The sequence below is a fragment of the Pholcus phalangioides genome, unplaced genomic scaffold, assembly GCF_987345545.1.
Source record: "Pholcus phalangioides strain wild (caught in Gottingen) unplaced genomic scaffold, Ppha-v1.0 ptg000017l_1, whole genome shotgun sequence".
NCBI classification, from domain to species: domain Eukaryota; kingdom Metazoa; phylum Arthropoda; class Arachnida; order Araneae; family Pholcidae; genus Pholcus; species Pholcus phalangioides.
This window is the reverse complement of record NW_028301610.1, coordinates 41,527,846-41,546,565: the sequence shown is the minus strand read 5'-3', so window position 1 is coordinate 41,546,565 and position 18,720 is coordinate 41,527,846. Positions and strand designations below refer to the sequence as shown.

At 35.0% G+C, this 18,720-nt stretch overlaps 1 protein-coding gene across 1 annotated transcript in view; it reads right to left on the bottom strand.

Moving 5' to 3' along the window:
* jbug (filamin-type immunoglobulin domains fbug) overlaps positions 1-18,720 on the bottom strand; it is a 302,454-nt gene that overhangs the window by 133,365 nt on the left and 150,369 nt on the right. Inside the window, exons 25-26 of the mRNA XM_089246657.1 lie at positions 11,645-11,782; positions 1,376-1,543 (exon numbers count right to left, since the gene is read on the bottom strand). Coding sequence (XP_089102783.1) covers positions 1,376-1,543; positions 11,645-11,782 — 306 coding nt within the window. The remainder of the gene's footprint in view (positions 1-1,375; positions 1,544-11,644; positions 11,783-18,720) is intronic.

Here is an 18,720-nt window from a genome sequence, read left to right as displayed (position 1 = left end):
TTGTAATTTCTCTTCAATTCTTCTTAGATCTTCAAAGTTGTAGATAAAAAACTTTGATTAATGAGTTAAAAATGGTTTCCAGGCTGTTAGGGGCATTTTCTCCCTGACGTTTCACCCACATCTGTGGCAGGCATCTTCTGAGGTTCAGACAGTACTTTGAACTTTGATTAATTTCATATTTACTTGATGCCTCACCCCTCCACTTTTTTGCTTTAAACCCACTGTATAGCTTCAATTTTTGAAGCAATGCTAGTGCTTTGCACTTGGAATTGTGAAAATTAACTAACAAACAATAACACCATCATAACCAACATCTGACATATCTTAGACTTATGTACTTGAGCTTACTTTTTACTCCCACCTATTTTTTTTCTTAATTAAATGGCTTAGTTTAGTGGTTCTCAAAACCTTTTTCCATCTGTGGCTCTCTTTGCCTTCTCATTGTTTATTTATGGCTCCCCAGAATAGCATAGAAAATAATCACTTCAAAGCACTGAACAGGCACAAATCACTACACCAGGTATCTTCAGTGTATGACCCACAGGATACTTGTAGCTCGCTGAGCTCTGTGATAACCTGTGTGTGTGTGGTATAGCTTAGCAACCCACTGGCCTGACTAAAACGTCAAATGTGTTCTGTGGTGTATCAGCAGTTGAAGACCCTTACACTATATCAATTGCTCGTGACACCCCTGACAGAGATTTCGACAATGCCCACTTTGAGAACCACTGGCTTAGTCATTAAGATTAGATCTGCCAGGACAGACTCTGCATAAAGAAGGCGGACAGGAGCTCTCATATCTGTGGAGTCAGATATCAATGTTATTTTATTTTGTTACACTATAAATTTACTATAGAGGACCCCTGTGGAAAATTATGGCATTGGAGGCACCCATCAAAGACACCAGCCTAGGGATTGAGACCACTTAACTGAAATTACTTGCATTCATTGAAAGAATCAAATAAATAAAATAATAAAACAACTTGAGAAAGAATTTTGAAAAAATTCATCACCTCAGATTTTCTGAAATCTTGAACTTTCAAGACTCACATTATGGAGACTCTACTGTATTTGCATTTTTGAATGAAAAGTCACAGAATCACAGAATGTGCATTAAAGTAGTTTAGTGGAATCATAGGTGGTTTTTCATAAAAATAAGCATACATTAAAATAAAGTTTGCTTTGGTATTTATGAAATATCAGGCTTTGATGTACATTTCTTATAGCATATTCTAATAGTTTTAATAGTAACCTCACATAAATAAGGGTTACCAAAAGCATAACCTTCAAGGCAGTAAAACTGCTTATTAACAAAACATAAATATCAATCAATTAGAGTTGAATTAATGCAAGAAATACAGCACAAATTATATACCAGGTACATATTCTCCATTAAACTTCAAATCAATGAGATGTACTTTCGGTTCTTGTGGCACAAATGATATAGCATACTGAGTAGAGCTATGAGCTTGAGGAATGGTAGGTACATGTCCTTTGTTAACCATCACTTCTAAATTTCCTGGTCCTGCCTGTGATGTTTCAACTTTAAAAAATCAATTCAATTTATGAGAATCTGAAAAGTTCAATATTAGTTTCAATTCTGTGGTGTTTGGTCAGAACATATCTAAAAAAAATGTCTTTTTGATCTAAAAGTAAGTCTTGCTAATTATAACTAATCAGAAGTGAGATAAATGCACAAATACATGCATACGGCTGAACAACATGCTGATGTATGTTGTTTTCATTTGTATTTATGAGTATGCTTTATTTCTGATTTTTAAATGGCAATGAAAATGCTTATACCTCAAAAATGTGATTTTCAGTTATCATGTTCTGATCAAACACCACAGAATTACAATCAAATCTCATTTGTTAATACAGTAATTTAAGTTAATAATTTGACATAAATACTGGTGTTCAAAAGTAAAAATCAGTGCGAGAATAAGGTTACATACACATTTCCAATTTTCATAAATGGTAAACATGTGACATACACACACATGCATCTTCCCTTCTCTTACAGTAAGTGTTGTGACTCCCACTGCTTCCCAACAGAGGGAGGCAGAGGTACCATATGTACGAGCTGTATTATTATTATTATTTCTTTTTCCTTTTTTTGTGTGAGTATATTTCAGTAGTACACATCATGTAATTGAGGAGAAAAGAAGGACAGAGCTTCTTCTGTCACTCTGATTTAAGAAAAGAAAAGAATAGAATGGTTTTGTTTTTCGACTAAGTGTTGTTTAATTCTTGCCCAGTGTATCACTTCATTCATAATGCGAGAGGGGTAAGTTTTAATTTTTATTTGGTAGAAACATGATTTTAAATTAAATTTTAGATCGACCCGGACGGATTCCGCTTTGTCGATCCCTAAACAAGTGGCGAGCCAGCCAGGATAAAGAATTTTTGATTTTAAGAGTTTTTAAATGAAATAATTTTAGATTTAGTTGAAAAACAATTTTTGGATTTTCCAAGTGAAATAAGTTTAGATTTTAATCGAAGGTATTTTATTTGAAGAATTTCCATCATGGAAAAGTTAGTTAGACAACGAAAGCCAATTAGAAGTTCATTCACAAAAACGGTAAACTCTCTTAAGGAGGAATTAGGTAATGAACCGGTGAATCAGAGTGAAATTATAGATAAATTTACCAAGCTTAAAGAGTTAAAAGAAAAATTAGAAAATCTAGACAGTTTGGTTCTAGATGCACTTCTAGACTTGAAAGATGTCAGTGATGATGATGTCTCAAAAGAATATGATACCACGGAAGAGTATAGAGATGTGTTTATTACCATCAAACGTCTGGTAAAAGAGGCATTACAAAATGCCAGTCCAGAACAGGGCAGTAAGGCAGAATCTGTCATTAGTTCGAATAGACGTACTCAGTATAAATTGCCAGAAATTGAGCTTAAGAAGTTTGATGGGGAGTTAATCAATTATTTACCGTTTTGGGCTCAATTCAAACAAATTCATGATAATGATGAACTGAGCGAAATTGATAAATTTCATTATTTGTGCCAGGCTATGCAATCTGGAACCAAAGCCAAAGAATTTATCAATGCATATCCTGTCACAACGGAAAATTATGAAAAGGCAATTAATGCTTTAAAACAGAGGTTCGGTAAAACCGAATTATTGATTGAGGTCTATGTAAGAGAATTATTAAAATTGATAATTGATAATTCAGGCCATAACAAAAATAAGCTGCCCTTGGGAAAATTGGTAGATAGCATAGAAGCTCAGTTACGGGCCTTAGAATCTATGGGTGTTGATTTCGAAAGCAATGGAGCTTGGCTATATCCCTTAGTAGAAAGTTGTTTGTCAGAAGAAATTCTAAGGGCCTGGCAACGCTATTCGTATTCTTCCTCCCCCGCTTTAGAATATTCCACAGATGTGCACTCCATCCCCAATGAAGAATTTCCCCCTCAACGACAACCAAGTTCAAGGTTAACGAGACTCATGTCTTTTCTGCACCATGAAGTAGAAAATGAGGAAAGGGTGTTGTTGGCAAGAAAGGGATTCGAAGGAGGAAGGGATCAACGACCCCGAGAAAAACAGAAAAAGGGAGATTCTCCCCTTCCCACAGCAATAAACCTACATGCTGGGAACGTTAAGTTGAACTGTATTTTTTGTGATCGTCCCTCACATGAGAGTAAAGATTGTTTTGAGGCTATGTCTCTTTCACTGAATGCAAAATTAGAAAAAATTAAAGAAAAAAAATGCTGCATGAAATGCATTAAAAGAAATCACATTGCAAAATTTTGCCGTACCCTCGTCCGTTGTCATATTTGTAATAAAAATCATCTCACGTTACTATGTCCCGAAACACCTATGAAAAAGGCAAGAGATAAACGTACGATAGAAGATAATAAAAACCTTTCTTCAGATTCAAGCACTGTGCAAAGCACATCTGTTCAGGCGAAATGTACTTCATCTGTGGCATTAATGACATTAGAGCTTAAGGTTACGGGGAAGTTCTCAAAGCAAGTCCGTGTGCTTTTAGATTGTGGATCGCAAAAGTCGTATATTAAACGGTCCACAGCTGAAGAATTGGGCCTCGAATGCGTCACAGTGGAAACTATATCGCATACCTTATTTGGGGGTTCAACAATCAGTGCTAAGCCCCATAAGAGATTCCGTGCAACTCTGGGGGCAACCGATAGATATTTAAAAACACAGTTAGAATTCGAATTTTTGAGTCAGGAAGTGATTTGCGGAAGCATCCCACGGTTAGCCCTTGACAGTAAGCTACTAGAAGAGCTCAAAATTAATAAAATATGGTTAACCGATGTAGGAACTAATTGCCCAGAAGTTGAGGTACTGATAGACGCAGACATATATGGTAAGATTTTGACCGGACGAGTGAAACAGTTGCAAAGTGGTCTAACCGCCATCGAAACAAAGTGGGGATGGACAGTATGTGGGGAGAAGAATGATAACAAATGTCCAACTGACCGCTCCACTAGCACTATGACAGTGACAAATCTATCAATAAGGGAGTTAAAAATTCCAGAATTATGGAGCTTGGAAACAATTGGCATTGGCGAAAACAGGAGTCATATGACTAAAGCGGAGGAGGAAGAGCACGCTCAAGAACAATTTTGTGGATCACTGGATAGGAAACAAGATGGTAGATACTGTGTAGGATTACCATGGTTGGACGGATGTCAAGGTATTCCTTCCAATCGACACATAGCCGAGAAAAGGTTGTATAGCGTTACTCACAAGCTGAAAAGAACCTCTACTTATGATGATTATGGAAGAGTAATTAATGAAGTGCATACAGATGAGCGTCTAGTAACTGTAGAAAGAAAGAAATCGTCCACTGTAAATTTAAGTGTTAATGCTAATAATGAAAATTTTAGTTGGTATAAAAAATTCTCTAACTTCTCTCGCATTGTGCGCATCTTTTGCTGGGTGAGAAGATTCATCTTGAGAGCACAGAAAAAAGTCATCCCGAAAGGGAAACTAGTGGATGCATGTGAGAAGGAGAACGCAGAAAATCTCCTCTGGAATGCGCTAAAATTAATTGATTGGATTAAAGTTACTAACGATAAGCATTTATCTCCAATCAAGTGGAAATTCATCCCTCCTACTGCAGTCTGGTGGGGAGGATGGTGGGAGAGACTGATAAGATCAGTCAAAGAACTCTTAGTGCGGGTCCTAGGCCGATCATCTCTACATTTTGAAGAACTCTATACGATCATTTGCGACGTTGAGGCTACAGTGAACCGCAGACCTCTCACATTCGTATCAGAGAATTCTGACGACCTGGTGGCGCTTTCTCCAGCATCCTTTCTCCAAGAAATCCCAATATCAGGAGTTCCGGATCTTGACGTGATTGATCATAAGAGCTCCAACGCTAGACTCAAGTACCGTCAGAAGCTCCGAGGTGAATTGAGAAGCCGTTTCCGAAAGGAGTATTTGGGTCAGCTGATTCAACGGTCAAGTGAACAAGGAAGGAACTTCCAAGTCGGCGATGTGGTCTTGGTGGGACTGGAAGACAAGAAAAGAGTGTTGTGGCCCATGGCCAGAATAACAGAAGTTCTTCCCAGCAGAGACGGTAGCATGCGCGTGGGAAGACTCCAAACGAGATCTGGAACTCTAGTTCGACCTGTACAAAGACTTTACCAGTTAGAATTGAGTGACTCACAAGATCCGGCCATTAAATTCAGCGAACAGAGAAGGTCTAGATTCGGTCGAGAGCTGAAAATACCGGACAGACTTATATTGTGACACTCAACAGTCGTGTGTGCAAACAAAATCAACAATATGTGTCGCACTACATAATATGTATTTATTTTATGAGTGTCATGCATTTTTATACATGTTTCATGTACTCAAATTTTGAAAATTTAACTTTTATTATGGGTTATTATGCAGAGCATATGTATTTTTCAACTTTTGTAGTTGCATGTGTATATATATAGCTATTTTTTGATTCTATGTACAGTAATGTTTATTTCGGAACAATATTTTGTATAATTGGAATTTTGTTTAGGCGCACTGCAATTCCAATGGTGGGAGGATGTTGCGACTCCCACTGCTTCCCAACAGAGGGAGGCAGAGGTACCATATGTACGAGCTGTATTATTATTATTATTTCTTTTTCCTTTTTTTGTGTGAGTATATTTCAGTAGTACACATCATGTAATTGAGGAGAAAAGAAGGACAGAGCTTCTTCTGTCACTCTGATTTAAGAAAAGAAAAGAATAGAATGGTTTTGTTTTTCGACTAAGTGTTGTTTAATTCTTGCCCAGTGTATCACTTCATTCATAATGCGAGAGGGGTAAGTTTTAATTTTTATTTGGTAGAAACATGATTTTAAATTAAATTTTAGATCGACCCGGACGGATTCCGCTTTGTCGATCCCTAAACAGTAAGTTCACGAGAATACAGTAAGTGAATGTTATCATTACAAGACAGAGAGCTGTAACCTTGTTTAAAGGATTAAGAAAGATTAATTTTTTAGACATTTCCCAAAGAACATGGTACAGTCGGCCCACCGTATTCGCAATTTTTTCTTCCTTTATTGAAATTTTTTTTTTTTTTGACAACTCAGAAATCGTCATTCACGTGTTTTGTTTACAAAATTTGAGTTTTGCTTGTTTAGGATGGCTCATTCTTCTAGTGCTACTGATAATGCTTTGAAAACGTAAATAAAAGTGAAAACTTCACAAGAAAAACTGGATATATTGACTATGCTTGACAAAAGTAAGTCAATACCGGCTGTGGTCTGCTATTACGGAATCAACGAATCTATGGTGAGATGTATCAAGAAAAAGGAATCTGAAATTCGTTCAGCTTTAGCTGCACCCATGGTAGTCAAAACTTTGCAGCACCTACGAGATCCATGTATTTCTCATACAGAAAATACTGTTTTTTGGGGTACAAGACTGATACAAATAGGTATTCCAATTGATTGTAATATTTTAACACAAAAGGCGAAAAATGAAAAATGTTACTCTTCCATAAGGAAAGGGCTGGTGAAACGTCTATTTCATCAGAATTTTATGCAAGTAAAGGTTGGTTCCATAGGTTTAAGAAACCTAATCAAGCTTCTGCCGACCAGGAGGCAGCTATAAAATTTCCAAAGACCTTGTAGAAAATTATTGAAGAGAGAGAGTCTTTTGCCAACCTGTTGTGGTGGAAATAAATAATTCAGCAGTAATTTTTCTCATGAAAAATCATTTAATGATAAATCCATATAGTGTCTAATATCCCATTTAGCGGAAGCCTCGGCAGCTGCAACAGGTGAAATTTCAGGCTCATTTTCAATTCGTTTGTCCCTTCGAATCCCTTCATTCAAAAACATTGCATGATTGCTCTGTGCTGATGCACCATCAGGATCAAGCCGTGGTTTTTCAAAATACTTAGTTACATCCATTTGAAAAATCAAGGGAAAACGTTAAGTTGATGAATAGCTACAGAATCAAACTGACAGAGACAGTCTACTAAAGAAACTCAAATTAATATAATACTCTACAGTAATTATAAACCGAAGAACTTCGAATTCTGATAAGACAGGATGAAAAAAATAACCGATTCTAAAGGCAACAGTCATTTGCCCACCCTGATTTTTTTCATTCGCATTTTGTCATATGGTTCCAATTATTGCTGGACACTGGACTTTTTTTTCTCCTTCTTCTTCTTCCTTGACGAGCACAAAATTTTTACGATAAAAAAGGAAAAAGCCAGGTATTGTTAATATACGCTGTGCACTAGTGATTCCTTCTCTTAGGTACCTAGGGGGCATGCATGTGTTTTTCCATAAAGGTGACGGACGCAAATGTTCAAATTCATAACCAAAAACAGCTACATAGTTGATACTATTGTTAGAAAGCAACTGGTGGCGCCCACACGAGCACAGTGTTGAAGTCTACTACTATAGTCGTGAGTTTAATTTGCAAATCCCTTCCATCAAACTATTTACTTTATAAATGGTCTATATTCTGCAGATCCAACATTTGTCATTCGAACAAAGCAATTGGCATTGATAATGGCCTGTTTTGCTAAAGCGGTATCTTGAAATGGTATCCCTCCAGGAATGGGGGGGGGGAAGAGAGTTTCTTCTTTGAATAGGGTGCAGGCTTTGTGATACATGCCGAAATACATTGCCTCTGTCCCTAGGGGAGGGACCTAATGAAATTCAGTGAGCCTGCTGTTCAATTAGTGTTTGAAAATACGCTTTTTGGTTTGATTCCTTTCATCGTAATCTGATGATAAGTATAGTTGCAGCTAGCCGGTGCATTTTTTTTATTGTCCAAAACTGGTGACTTCAATGCATATACTTATGCTTGGGAAATGAAGAAGAAAGTCTTTCTTCCTGGCATCTGTAGTCTCCAATCGATTTTTTTCAATAAAAAAAATGCAGTTGAAAAGAACATGTAAAACTGTAGGAAAAAGTCACAAAGGGGGGACTGGTTTCCCCGCCTACGCCCTTGTGATCCCTCCTCCAGATAACTTAGAACTATTACCAAAATAAAAAAAAATATATGGTATTTTATGAAACAAGGGCAAATGATCAAAGGACTATATTTTATGTGATTAACTACTGTAGGAGACATGAAATGTCTCCCTCCAATCATTTTGAGTCTTCCACACATGCTTTTGTTTACAGAAGAAATCATGTTAAAGCAAACAGAGTTTACTACACCTACATTAGAGATGACAACAAAATTCCTTGAAAATATGGCAGCAGGTTTGATAAATCATGTTTTTTTAGGGCTGATGTTCTAAACGTAATTTCTGCAGTTGCCCCTTTTCTAGATTAATTTTTTGTTTTAGTCGGCCATGGGTTCCACTTGCCTTGATGAGTGGGGGGCAAAAGATTATTTATGGCATTGAAGTCATGACTGCAAGAACGATATGTCCCTTCAATTTCACAGCTTTAAACAAACAAGCAAAGGCAATTCCCAAGGAAATTACCAAAAATAGTCTCCAGCATATAATAGTAGATCAGAAGAAATGTTTACAGAAGTGCATTGCAGTGCATAGTTAGTACTTTGAAAATGATCAGTGTATTAAAGATCCAGAATAGAAACTTGTCTTAAAGAGTCTTACTCATTATTGAATATCATTTACACCATAGAATACACCTAGTAGTGCTATGTGTTTTATTCTATAGTAATCATTTGTTTGGCGATTTTGGTGTTTTAAAATTGCAGAATTTATATTTATTTATCTAAAACTTACATTGTGCACAGTAATTATGTTAGAGCGATAAATATAATAAATGAATGATAAAAAGTAAAAATCCATTTACTGAAATAGTTACACAGATGGTAAAAGGTCATGACTTTTCTAATGATGACTAAAAAAATATTCACCAACAGTAACATTCACAAGTCCAGTTAACTATTGATGGGTGCATTGAGACAAGACATTAATTTACAGAGACAATGTTAAAGTAGGAAAGGAATGACAAGTAAACAAGTTGTGAATTTTATTATGAATTACCAGCTAAGGGTTAACCACTTAACAGTTTTGCACAAACACCATTCAGGTGTTCTAAAAGGGCTTTCCTGATTTTCCCATATGCTGCAGCTTATAATTCTTTGCCAATCTACTGATTTGCTCAGTTTTTTCACTTTTTTTAGTTTGCAGTGTTTCTAATCAATGGCTCTCAAAAGTCCAGTAAAGATTGGATTGCACAACAAGTGTACACCGCTTTCAAGGTCATATTTTATCATTATTTTTTTGCAGGAGAAGAAGCAAATTTTGTTTGCACTTGTTCAGTGTGTCACATGTTGCAAATACTATTTCGTGCTAAAATAAAAGAAGAATGAGTGACAGTAAGTGGCTCATGACTGAATATTCAATTGAGTTACTTGTTCAAATAAAACCTGCCTTAATTAAAAATATCATTTTTTTGCTGTAACAAAAAATTATAGTAACTAATAAATTTGATACTAGTAGCAGTTTTGACTGTCATGTATGAGCATAGACACTGTAAAGGCTAAAGAGGCCAGTGGTCATTATTATGGAGTGAGAGCACATGTGTGCCTGGAGAGCTCTCTGATATTGTATATAGTAACTAACTGAATAATATAAACTAATGATACAAAATGACCTGTATAATGTAGATTTATTAGTAGGTCCATGAGATGATGTCAAGAAAGAAGAGCTTTCTGAGATGAATTGAGATAGGTCCCATTCGTATTGCTTCTTAGATGTCTGGTGCCACTGGGAACTGTTGTGTTCTAGAATTTAAAAGGTGAATCAACCAAAAGATGTAGACATTTAAGCCACCTCGAGAGTTAATATTCAGCTCCACAGTTGAATTGTGATATTTGCGAAACCTTCAGAAAGCAGATGTTAAAGAACCACTCTGACAAATCACTCAATTCTTAACAGACCTTTTTCTAAAGTTGATGTTGATCTAATGGAATTCGGAAACAAATACTATCTTGTATTGGCTGACTATTTTTCTCAAAATGGATAGAAATCGAGGGATAAAGAACAAAAGTGCATCAGAAGTAATTATTACACTCAAAGGCCTCTTCAGTAAATTTTGGGCACCAAACCAAGTTGTCTCAGACAATAACTCCTTCAACAGCTTATATTACAAACAATTTGCTGATAGATGGAATTTTGAGTTCATTTTTGCAAGTCCCAAGTATCCCAAAAGTAACGGAATGGCAGAAAGATCAGTGGGAATAGCTAAGAGCATGTTTAGGAAATCCAATGGCGATAAAGAGAAGATTTTGGTTAGTTTAATGGAATATCGGAACACGCCTCTTCCTGACATGAACTTATCTCCTGCTCAATTAATGTTTAATCATCAGCTGAAAACATTACCCATTTCAGAAGAATTGCTCAAAACTAAGCTAAACAAGAATGTGACCCACCTTTTGAAAGAAAAGAAAAGAAAGCAGAAGCTATATTATCACAGAAATGCTCACCCCTTAGGAGTTCTAAACAATGGTGAAAGAGTAAGAGTTTGGAATTTGAATAAGAAACAATGGGAACCAGCAGAGAAATCTCCAAGATTATACATAGTGAAAACACCCTGTGGTAGAATTCTGCAAAGAAACAAAAGTCATATTCGACTATCACAGTTCCAAACTTTCAAATACAATGCATCACAGGAGTTGTTTGATGACCTGAATATTGGTTCTGGAAACTATGAACATACCCAAAATGATCCTCTTACACTGCATACAAATGTTAATAAAAAGAATACTCGAGCGGGGAAAATTTGTAAACACCCAATATATTTAAATGACTATGTAGCCTAAAAGCTTAAGAGAGGGAGGTCATGTATGAGCATAGCCACTGTAAAGGAGGGGCCAGTGGTCATTATTATGGAGTGAGAGCACATGTGCGCCTGGAGAGGGATTCAATGTTAACTCTGATATTGTATATATTAACTAACTGTGTGAATAATATAAACTAATGATACAAAATGACCTGTATAGTGTAGATTTATTAATAGGTCCATGACAATGACCGCTGATTTGAATTTATGAAATCAGTTTTAATACAAGTTTGTTAATCAAAATTGTGCATTTTTTTGGGCACAATACGGCAGAAAAAAAAACTGTTCTGGGGTTAAACACTTATTTCTGGTATTTATAAATCATGGAAATGTGTACTTCTTTATTGTCACCTTTTTTATGTTGGCTTACTATTTTATGCACTCACCTATGAATGTAACAGGGCGACCAACCACACCTTTAGGAATATCTTTTATCTTTATTTGCTTGATATCATAAACTTTGGTAATGAATGGACTTTCTGGTAATGGACATCCATTTACATGAAGATGAACCAAATATTCACCTGCAATTTAATGAATAATAAAACTTTATTTTCATAAAATATGGCTTAGTTGATATATATTAAAAACAGTACACCCTCCTCTTTCATATAAGATTGTAATGAAAAAAGAAATAGTAGCACTCAAAAACTAAAACAGACATACAAAAGAAACAAAATTTAATAGCAAAAAAATTAGGAAATTAATAAATAGAAAATGTTAAAAGTCAACAGCAGAGTGAAAGTAAAACTTCCTCAAGACTTTATGAAATGAACTTTTTCTTTATAAAATTAAAACTTGTCTAAAATAAAATTTCAAAAAATAGGGGTGGCCAACATAATAGTCAGCTGCAGTCAGGGCCAGACTTTGTTATTTTGCGGCCCGGTGCGAGAACAGATTTTGCGGACCTCTTTATTATAAATGCATGCCGTTTTCCTCCGCCTGCGATAGACATGATAGGGAGTAGGCTTAGAGATTAACTCATGTTTGCTCTACACATTCAACAAAGGTCAATTTAGGGGGGACTCGGAATTCGGGTCTATCAGAGAACCTTCCCGAGGAGATTCCGGAATGCAGGGTTGTCTTAACGCATGGGCTATTCAGGTTGATAGAGACAATCATGTTAACAAAATTGGGGAGATGGACGGCGGGCTATTTGGAGGATTGGCGGCACTGCCCGTCTCAAGAGCATTATGGGCCGCCCAAGCAAAGTGATTTTTTGGGCGCCCCCCCCCCTACTTAATTCACTTTCTTAATATTGAAAATTTAAACCAGACTGAAGTTTTGTGGGATGACTCTGCTCTCTTAAAGCCCCGGCTGTGATCAGTTGGGCCTATGCGTTAAGCCAGCACTGCACTGAGGTCTCGGGTATTTGTTTTATACTTTTCCAATAGTTGAAACTCTCAAGTTTTCTTGAAAATCAATAATTATAAGGAGTCAGAGCTGAAAGTCTGGGGATTGTAGAAAATCAAAGCCCCATTCAAGAATAATGTAGGGGCCAAAAAAAGAAACAAAAAAAAATGTGTGCACGTGCACGGATTCACTGTTTGTGTGCCTGTTAGTAAATCGACATATTTTTCTGGCATTTTAAAGCAGTTATAGTTTAAAAATGTTCAGTTTTACTACCCTGACATTTTGCGGCCCGGTGCAATCGCACCCCTCGCACCTGCCAAAGTCTGACCCTGGCTGCAGTGCCACAAACACCACCAGGGATGTCATTCCACTTTATAATCTGCACCAGTAAAATGACTCAGAAAACTTGCAGATTTATATGTATATACTATAAGTAATATGGTGAACACTGGAAATGTAGTCACTAAACCTAAACCCTGGGTTTTGTATTCTTCCATTTCTTCATAAACTGACACACATTCATTGTTTGTCTGGTTGTGTTCCAGCTAGACGTAATGCATAAAAAATTACAGTTTATTCGGCACATATACACACACAAATTATTCTATCCACTACATTCACCATTTGAATTTTGTAATCGTTTTCAAATTGTTTTGCAATTATTTTTCCTAACCCCTCATTTGGCACACTTCCCAATATTGGCACCCCATGAGGCTACACTGGTTATTATTCACTCACCAGTAGAGTTTGAGAGGAGTTTTGTTATCAAAGTAAGCATGCTGAAAGAAAGCCCTGTGGATTGCATTGACCATTCACTCCAAAGGTATCCAGAATGGGTAAATACATGATGGTACCAGGATAAGATAGAGCAGCTTCCATGGACTAAGCAGATTACCCGTAGATGTGAAAGGATGCATGCATATCATTACCTGGTGCTCTTGTATGTCCATAACATTACAAGGAACCAGATTTGTGATATATGCATTCTTATTAGTCCGTTGAATGTTACAAATCCTCTCAATTTTTTAAACAAAATGCATTTCATGTTTCTCTAAGCAAAAATCAGCCAAAAAAGGAAGATACCATTCCATCCATGCACTGTAATAAGGAGGGGAAAAGATATGGCTAGTCAGATTTTTTCCCAGTGTGTGGATTCCAAACTGGTTTTCACCATTTGTGTGTAAAGATAAATATATAACAATAGAAGGTTTATAAGATAACACAACAATAGATGATATATAGATACAGTACACAGAGACTGGAGGACATCAATGAGTAAATATTTGGTGAATATTTATATTTTTCTGCCGAGCTTGAAAGTGGCATGAAACATCAGTTTTTTGTAAGTACGCATAAATCAAAGACACAAATAATATGGTCTCTCAGTAGGGAATGGTAATCAAGACCCGATATTGGTATTTACCTTCAAACGCTGGATATTTATGTACCATATGTGATTTTTTTTATTGAAGAGTGTTGATTTGTTTTGATCAATTAGTTTTGATTAGAGCTTTCACATTCTTGCACTATGCATAGATCAAATGCGGGAACCATTTCACTACTACAAATAGTTTTCTCTAGTTCTTTATACGGAAAAAAATTCCCATAATGATCATTCCCCGTTTTTGGAAAATTTTCTTTTTGAGCCTGTGGAATAGAGCTTTAATGTATTTTTGATTACAAATTATTAATTTCATTTCATTTCCCTCTGTAATGGATTAAAAGTTCTTATTGCCAATATGAGGGGTATTTTAGCAAGAGAACTCATTGTATAACATAGCCCTCTATTGATTTAGATAGTCATTGTCATAGACGAAGATTAGTGTCAAATTGTTTTATTGTTAGAAGAAAAGGAAAAAGTTTAAAAAACATTTCTTTTCCACAAGTGCGGAGCCCGTAAAAGTTCAGGCCATGTGCTGCTGCAGCTTTAACCCATATCTGGGGTGGGGGCGTCTGAACAACAGACAAAATATTAAATAATGCAGCAAATTAAACATTTATATGATTTGATTTTTTTTGCCGTTCCCCTGAACTTCTAATCAACAGAGTTGAACTGAATGAGAGTACGTAAGTCAAGACATCGTAGCATCACATCAAAAATGAATAACAGTTATTTTCATTGCACATAATATTATTTAAGAAAATAACTAATTATATTTGATTTTATATAGGACTTCATATGATTTCTGAGAACAGAAAATGTGTGTATAGGAAAAGTGAATTGACATATGTTTGTGTCTTTTCTCTATGAATTTATTTTAAAGTATATCCCTCCAGGCAAAGACGAGCTGAAAAAAAGATGATTTTGAGTGAAAAAGAACATGTTTATAATCTCTTACACAAGAAGTTTTAGGATTACTTTGTTAGGGGCGCACATGCGGTGTAACAATAGCAGCGAAGGAATAGTGTTTCTATTTCCTCCATTCAACTCCCAACGTAATATTATGTCCGAAACTCTGGACAGGTTAACATGCTACCTTCTTCAACCAGAATGTCAGTGTTTCAATTTAAAGTTGTGCCAGTCTGGTGCAACATGGAATGCCACCAATCTACCATGTCTAAATTTAGAAATGGATGCTTCACTGTTTTTGGCACAAATAATCATCATGTTGGGGTATAGAACTTCCTCGATCAAAGGTTCGAGGTATCAACCTCACTATAGAATATGACAAACTTTTGCCCTTTTGAATTATTAGAGTCTATGTAGTCTGTTGGTTGACATTTCAAGGTTCTATTGTGAGTTGGCATCCACTTTGAAAAAGTTTCTTCACAGCAAGCAGAACACCAAATACAGTCTATCCCATGTGTAATGTTTTTTAAAAACCACAATTAAAAACATTATAAGTAGGAAAACGTTTAAGCTGGAAATGTCTATAAGAATTATGACAGTTTTTCACCTACCATAGCTTTTTTATGTAGTTTTTTGATTTATTAACAAACATTATAGTACATATAGAGATTTAATAGGAAGAAATTATGTATTTGTTATTCCATTAAATATTTACATGCATTATACGGGATGTAGTTTGCAGGGAAAAAACAAGAAATACAAAAAAAGAAATCTTGCATTTTGATTGATGTACAATGCATCTTTGAACCTAGGATGGTGCTTAATGTGATGGGAGGCAAATTGAATTTTTTGCTGTTATAACTCTAGAAAGAAAGGGATTATCAACTACAAATTTAAGAATTTTTTGTTTTCCTCTACACATTTTGACTCTAACTGTGGTCTGCAAAATCTAACGATGTTACTGCTTCTTTTCTAAAATTTCAAAGGTCATGAAAGCATCATATTGGCTGCTCTGTGAGGAATTAAATTCCAAGAAGTACAGTTGGGAAATTCGATTTTTCTAGCTGAAAAAGAGGCCTTCAAATGCTACTTGATGCTGGCATCTGAAAATCTGTCAAGTTGTTTATGTTTTGTGTCTACTACTTTGGTAAGTCCCTTTTTGTGTGTGTGACATTTTAATATTTAATAGTCGATAATCTATTCTTTTTTGTTTATGAAACATTTTTTAAAATTAATTAATTGATTTATTAATGGCTCAAATTATGAATTAAATGCCTATTCAAAAGTTTAAGTGCCTGTATTTAAGTTTGATTCAAATGGTTTGAAAATTGTCTAAAAATTGAATGACTAATTAAATATTGAATATGCGGCTTACCATGTAAATGCCTTAATGTTTTTCAATGTGTCAAGCGTATTCTAAGCTAACTTAAAACTCATTTGTGTAATGCTTGCATGACAATACTAAGTCAGATTTTAGAGAAAAACCTGTTAAAATGGAAATAATTTCTGGCTGGTCGTCTTTTAGATGGGAAAAAATTAAGTTGCTAGCCACAGTTTTATTGGAAACCATTCTCACTTTTTGAGAGTGTGTAATGAGTTTTTCTTATTTATCCATTTTGATTTAGACATGATGGAAGAAAGTTATTGATTTTTCAAAATTTAGTGAAAGGCTTGTTCTATCATTTCATTCAGTATATAAATAAAATATAGCACAGTAAACGTCTCATTTGAAAGAAATATCCAAAGTTGGATTCCAACAATGCATGTCTATAAAGATTTGGTTCATAGATTGCATGACTATGATTTGTGGTGTGTTTTGGCTTGGATATTTAAATTAGATGTCAGTAAATGCCTCAAACATTGAAGGCCTGTTATTCATTAGCAAACAAACCAATCGACAGAAGTAAAGCAAACCTTTGGCATTGTTGGAATGGTTATGTTCATTAAGCTTGTGAATGAGTCACCAGCAATTTGCCAGACATTATGGTAATCTGCCTTTAGATTTAAATATGAAAATGGAAGTTATATAGACAAAAAACAAAATTTAGATGTTATGCAGATAAAATAAAATTGCCATTGAAAAAAAAGAATTATATGAAGAAAAGAAACCAAGTGAAAACAGAAAAGTGAATATAAATAAAAATATAAATGCAAGACAGCAAATAAACCAATCAATGAATTTGAAATGGTTCATCGATACCAACTCTCAAAATTTACAAATATCTGGGCCTATGGCTTATTTTATTGACTTAATGGATGGGCAGTAGTTCCTTGAGGTCATGTAGCACATGTGTTTGTGTATAATATGCGTTGTAATTTAATATATTATTTTGATTATATCTGTATATTTGTTATTGTCACTTGTCTATGCATATTTCCAGCCAGGCTTGCACTGCTTAATTGTGACTGATCAGTAACACTCAATTTATTTGATAGACTTTAGTTCCTGGCCCACATAAGGTGTAATTTTCATAATAATTTGTTGTAAAATTCAAGAACTGTTAACTTTCATTCCTTCTATTTTGTGGTGAATGTGTAGGGAGGCAATCAAAATTCAAAACACAAGAACTGCTGTCTCAGACTGATCATATTTTGGGGCAATACTAAAAACACCAAACTATGTAGTGCTCAGACTTCTTGGTCACCCTGTTATGTATTCATATCATCGCCAGTTCTCTCTATGCTTCATTCTACAACTCATATACAGAGAATCCCATTTATGTTTTTTAAAAACAACATGAAGAAATGTTATAAATGGGAAAACACTTTAAATGGGAAATCTGGATGAGTGTTAGTAAAAGTTGGGATCACAAAAATAAATTAGTTGAAAAACATTCTAAATAGGAACATTATTAGTGAGACCCACTCTATGTGAGTTCAAATGAATATAAGTGTACTAAGATCAGTGACTGTTTTAGTTAAAATTTAGGAATAAGTAAGATTTTATTCATTGCAATCATCCAAATAACTCCATAAACATTATCAATAGATAATTTTAAGAACCAAAATATTGTGTTATAAATACTACAAATGTAAAAGTTACAATAGTTGATAAGAAACGAGAACTGTGATTTTAGATAAAAAAAATTTTCAGCCCTTATAGCGACGATTCCAAGATATCTTGGGTTCTTAAAAACCTTTCTAAATGGCAAGCCCGAAATATATTGGGTCCTTAAAATGCTCTCAAAACAGCACTGATGAGCCCAAATAGTGTGGTGAGTATTCTTTGCCTGTTAGCATGTTTCCCTTCCCCCCTCTCTGTCAATAAACTGCAAGTAGGCAGAGTCAGCTTCTGTTCAAAGTCTGATAGCAGAAGGGGTAGAGAAAGGATGTTTTCCCTTTGAGGTTGTATATGTTTATGTTCACAGCATAAATAACAGAAAAATATAGTTTTCCCCCTTACTTGTTTTTTATTATAATTTTTTTTATAAATGTTTTTAGTGGGGGAAGCATTCCTCACCACACCGAGATTTGGGAAAAAATGTTCTTCTTGAAAAAGAGTTGGCAATTTCTAGAAGGTTTAGCGATTTCCACTATGGCAGTTATGATGCGGATCAGGAAGATTTTAAAAACTGTTCTTAAAGGGTTAAATATAAAAGAATAATAGTGGAAATTTAGTGTAATAAAAAATTAAAATACAAATAAGGCAAAATTTTCAATTTATTATAATACCTTTGATTATTATTATAGCTCTTTAATTTTTATTATAATTTCTTTAATATCTAATTCTAAAGGAAAATATTTTAAACCTGAAAAGAAGATTTTAAGCATAGAGTATGGAGAATGCAGATCTGCTGCAAATAATGAATGAGCTTTAAG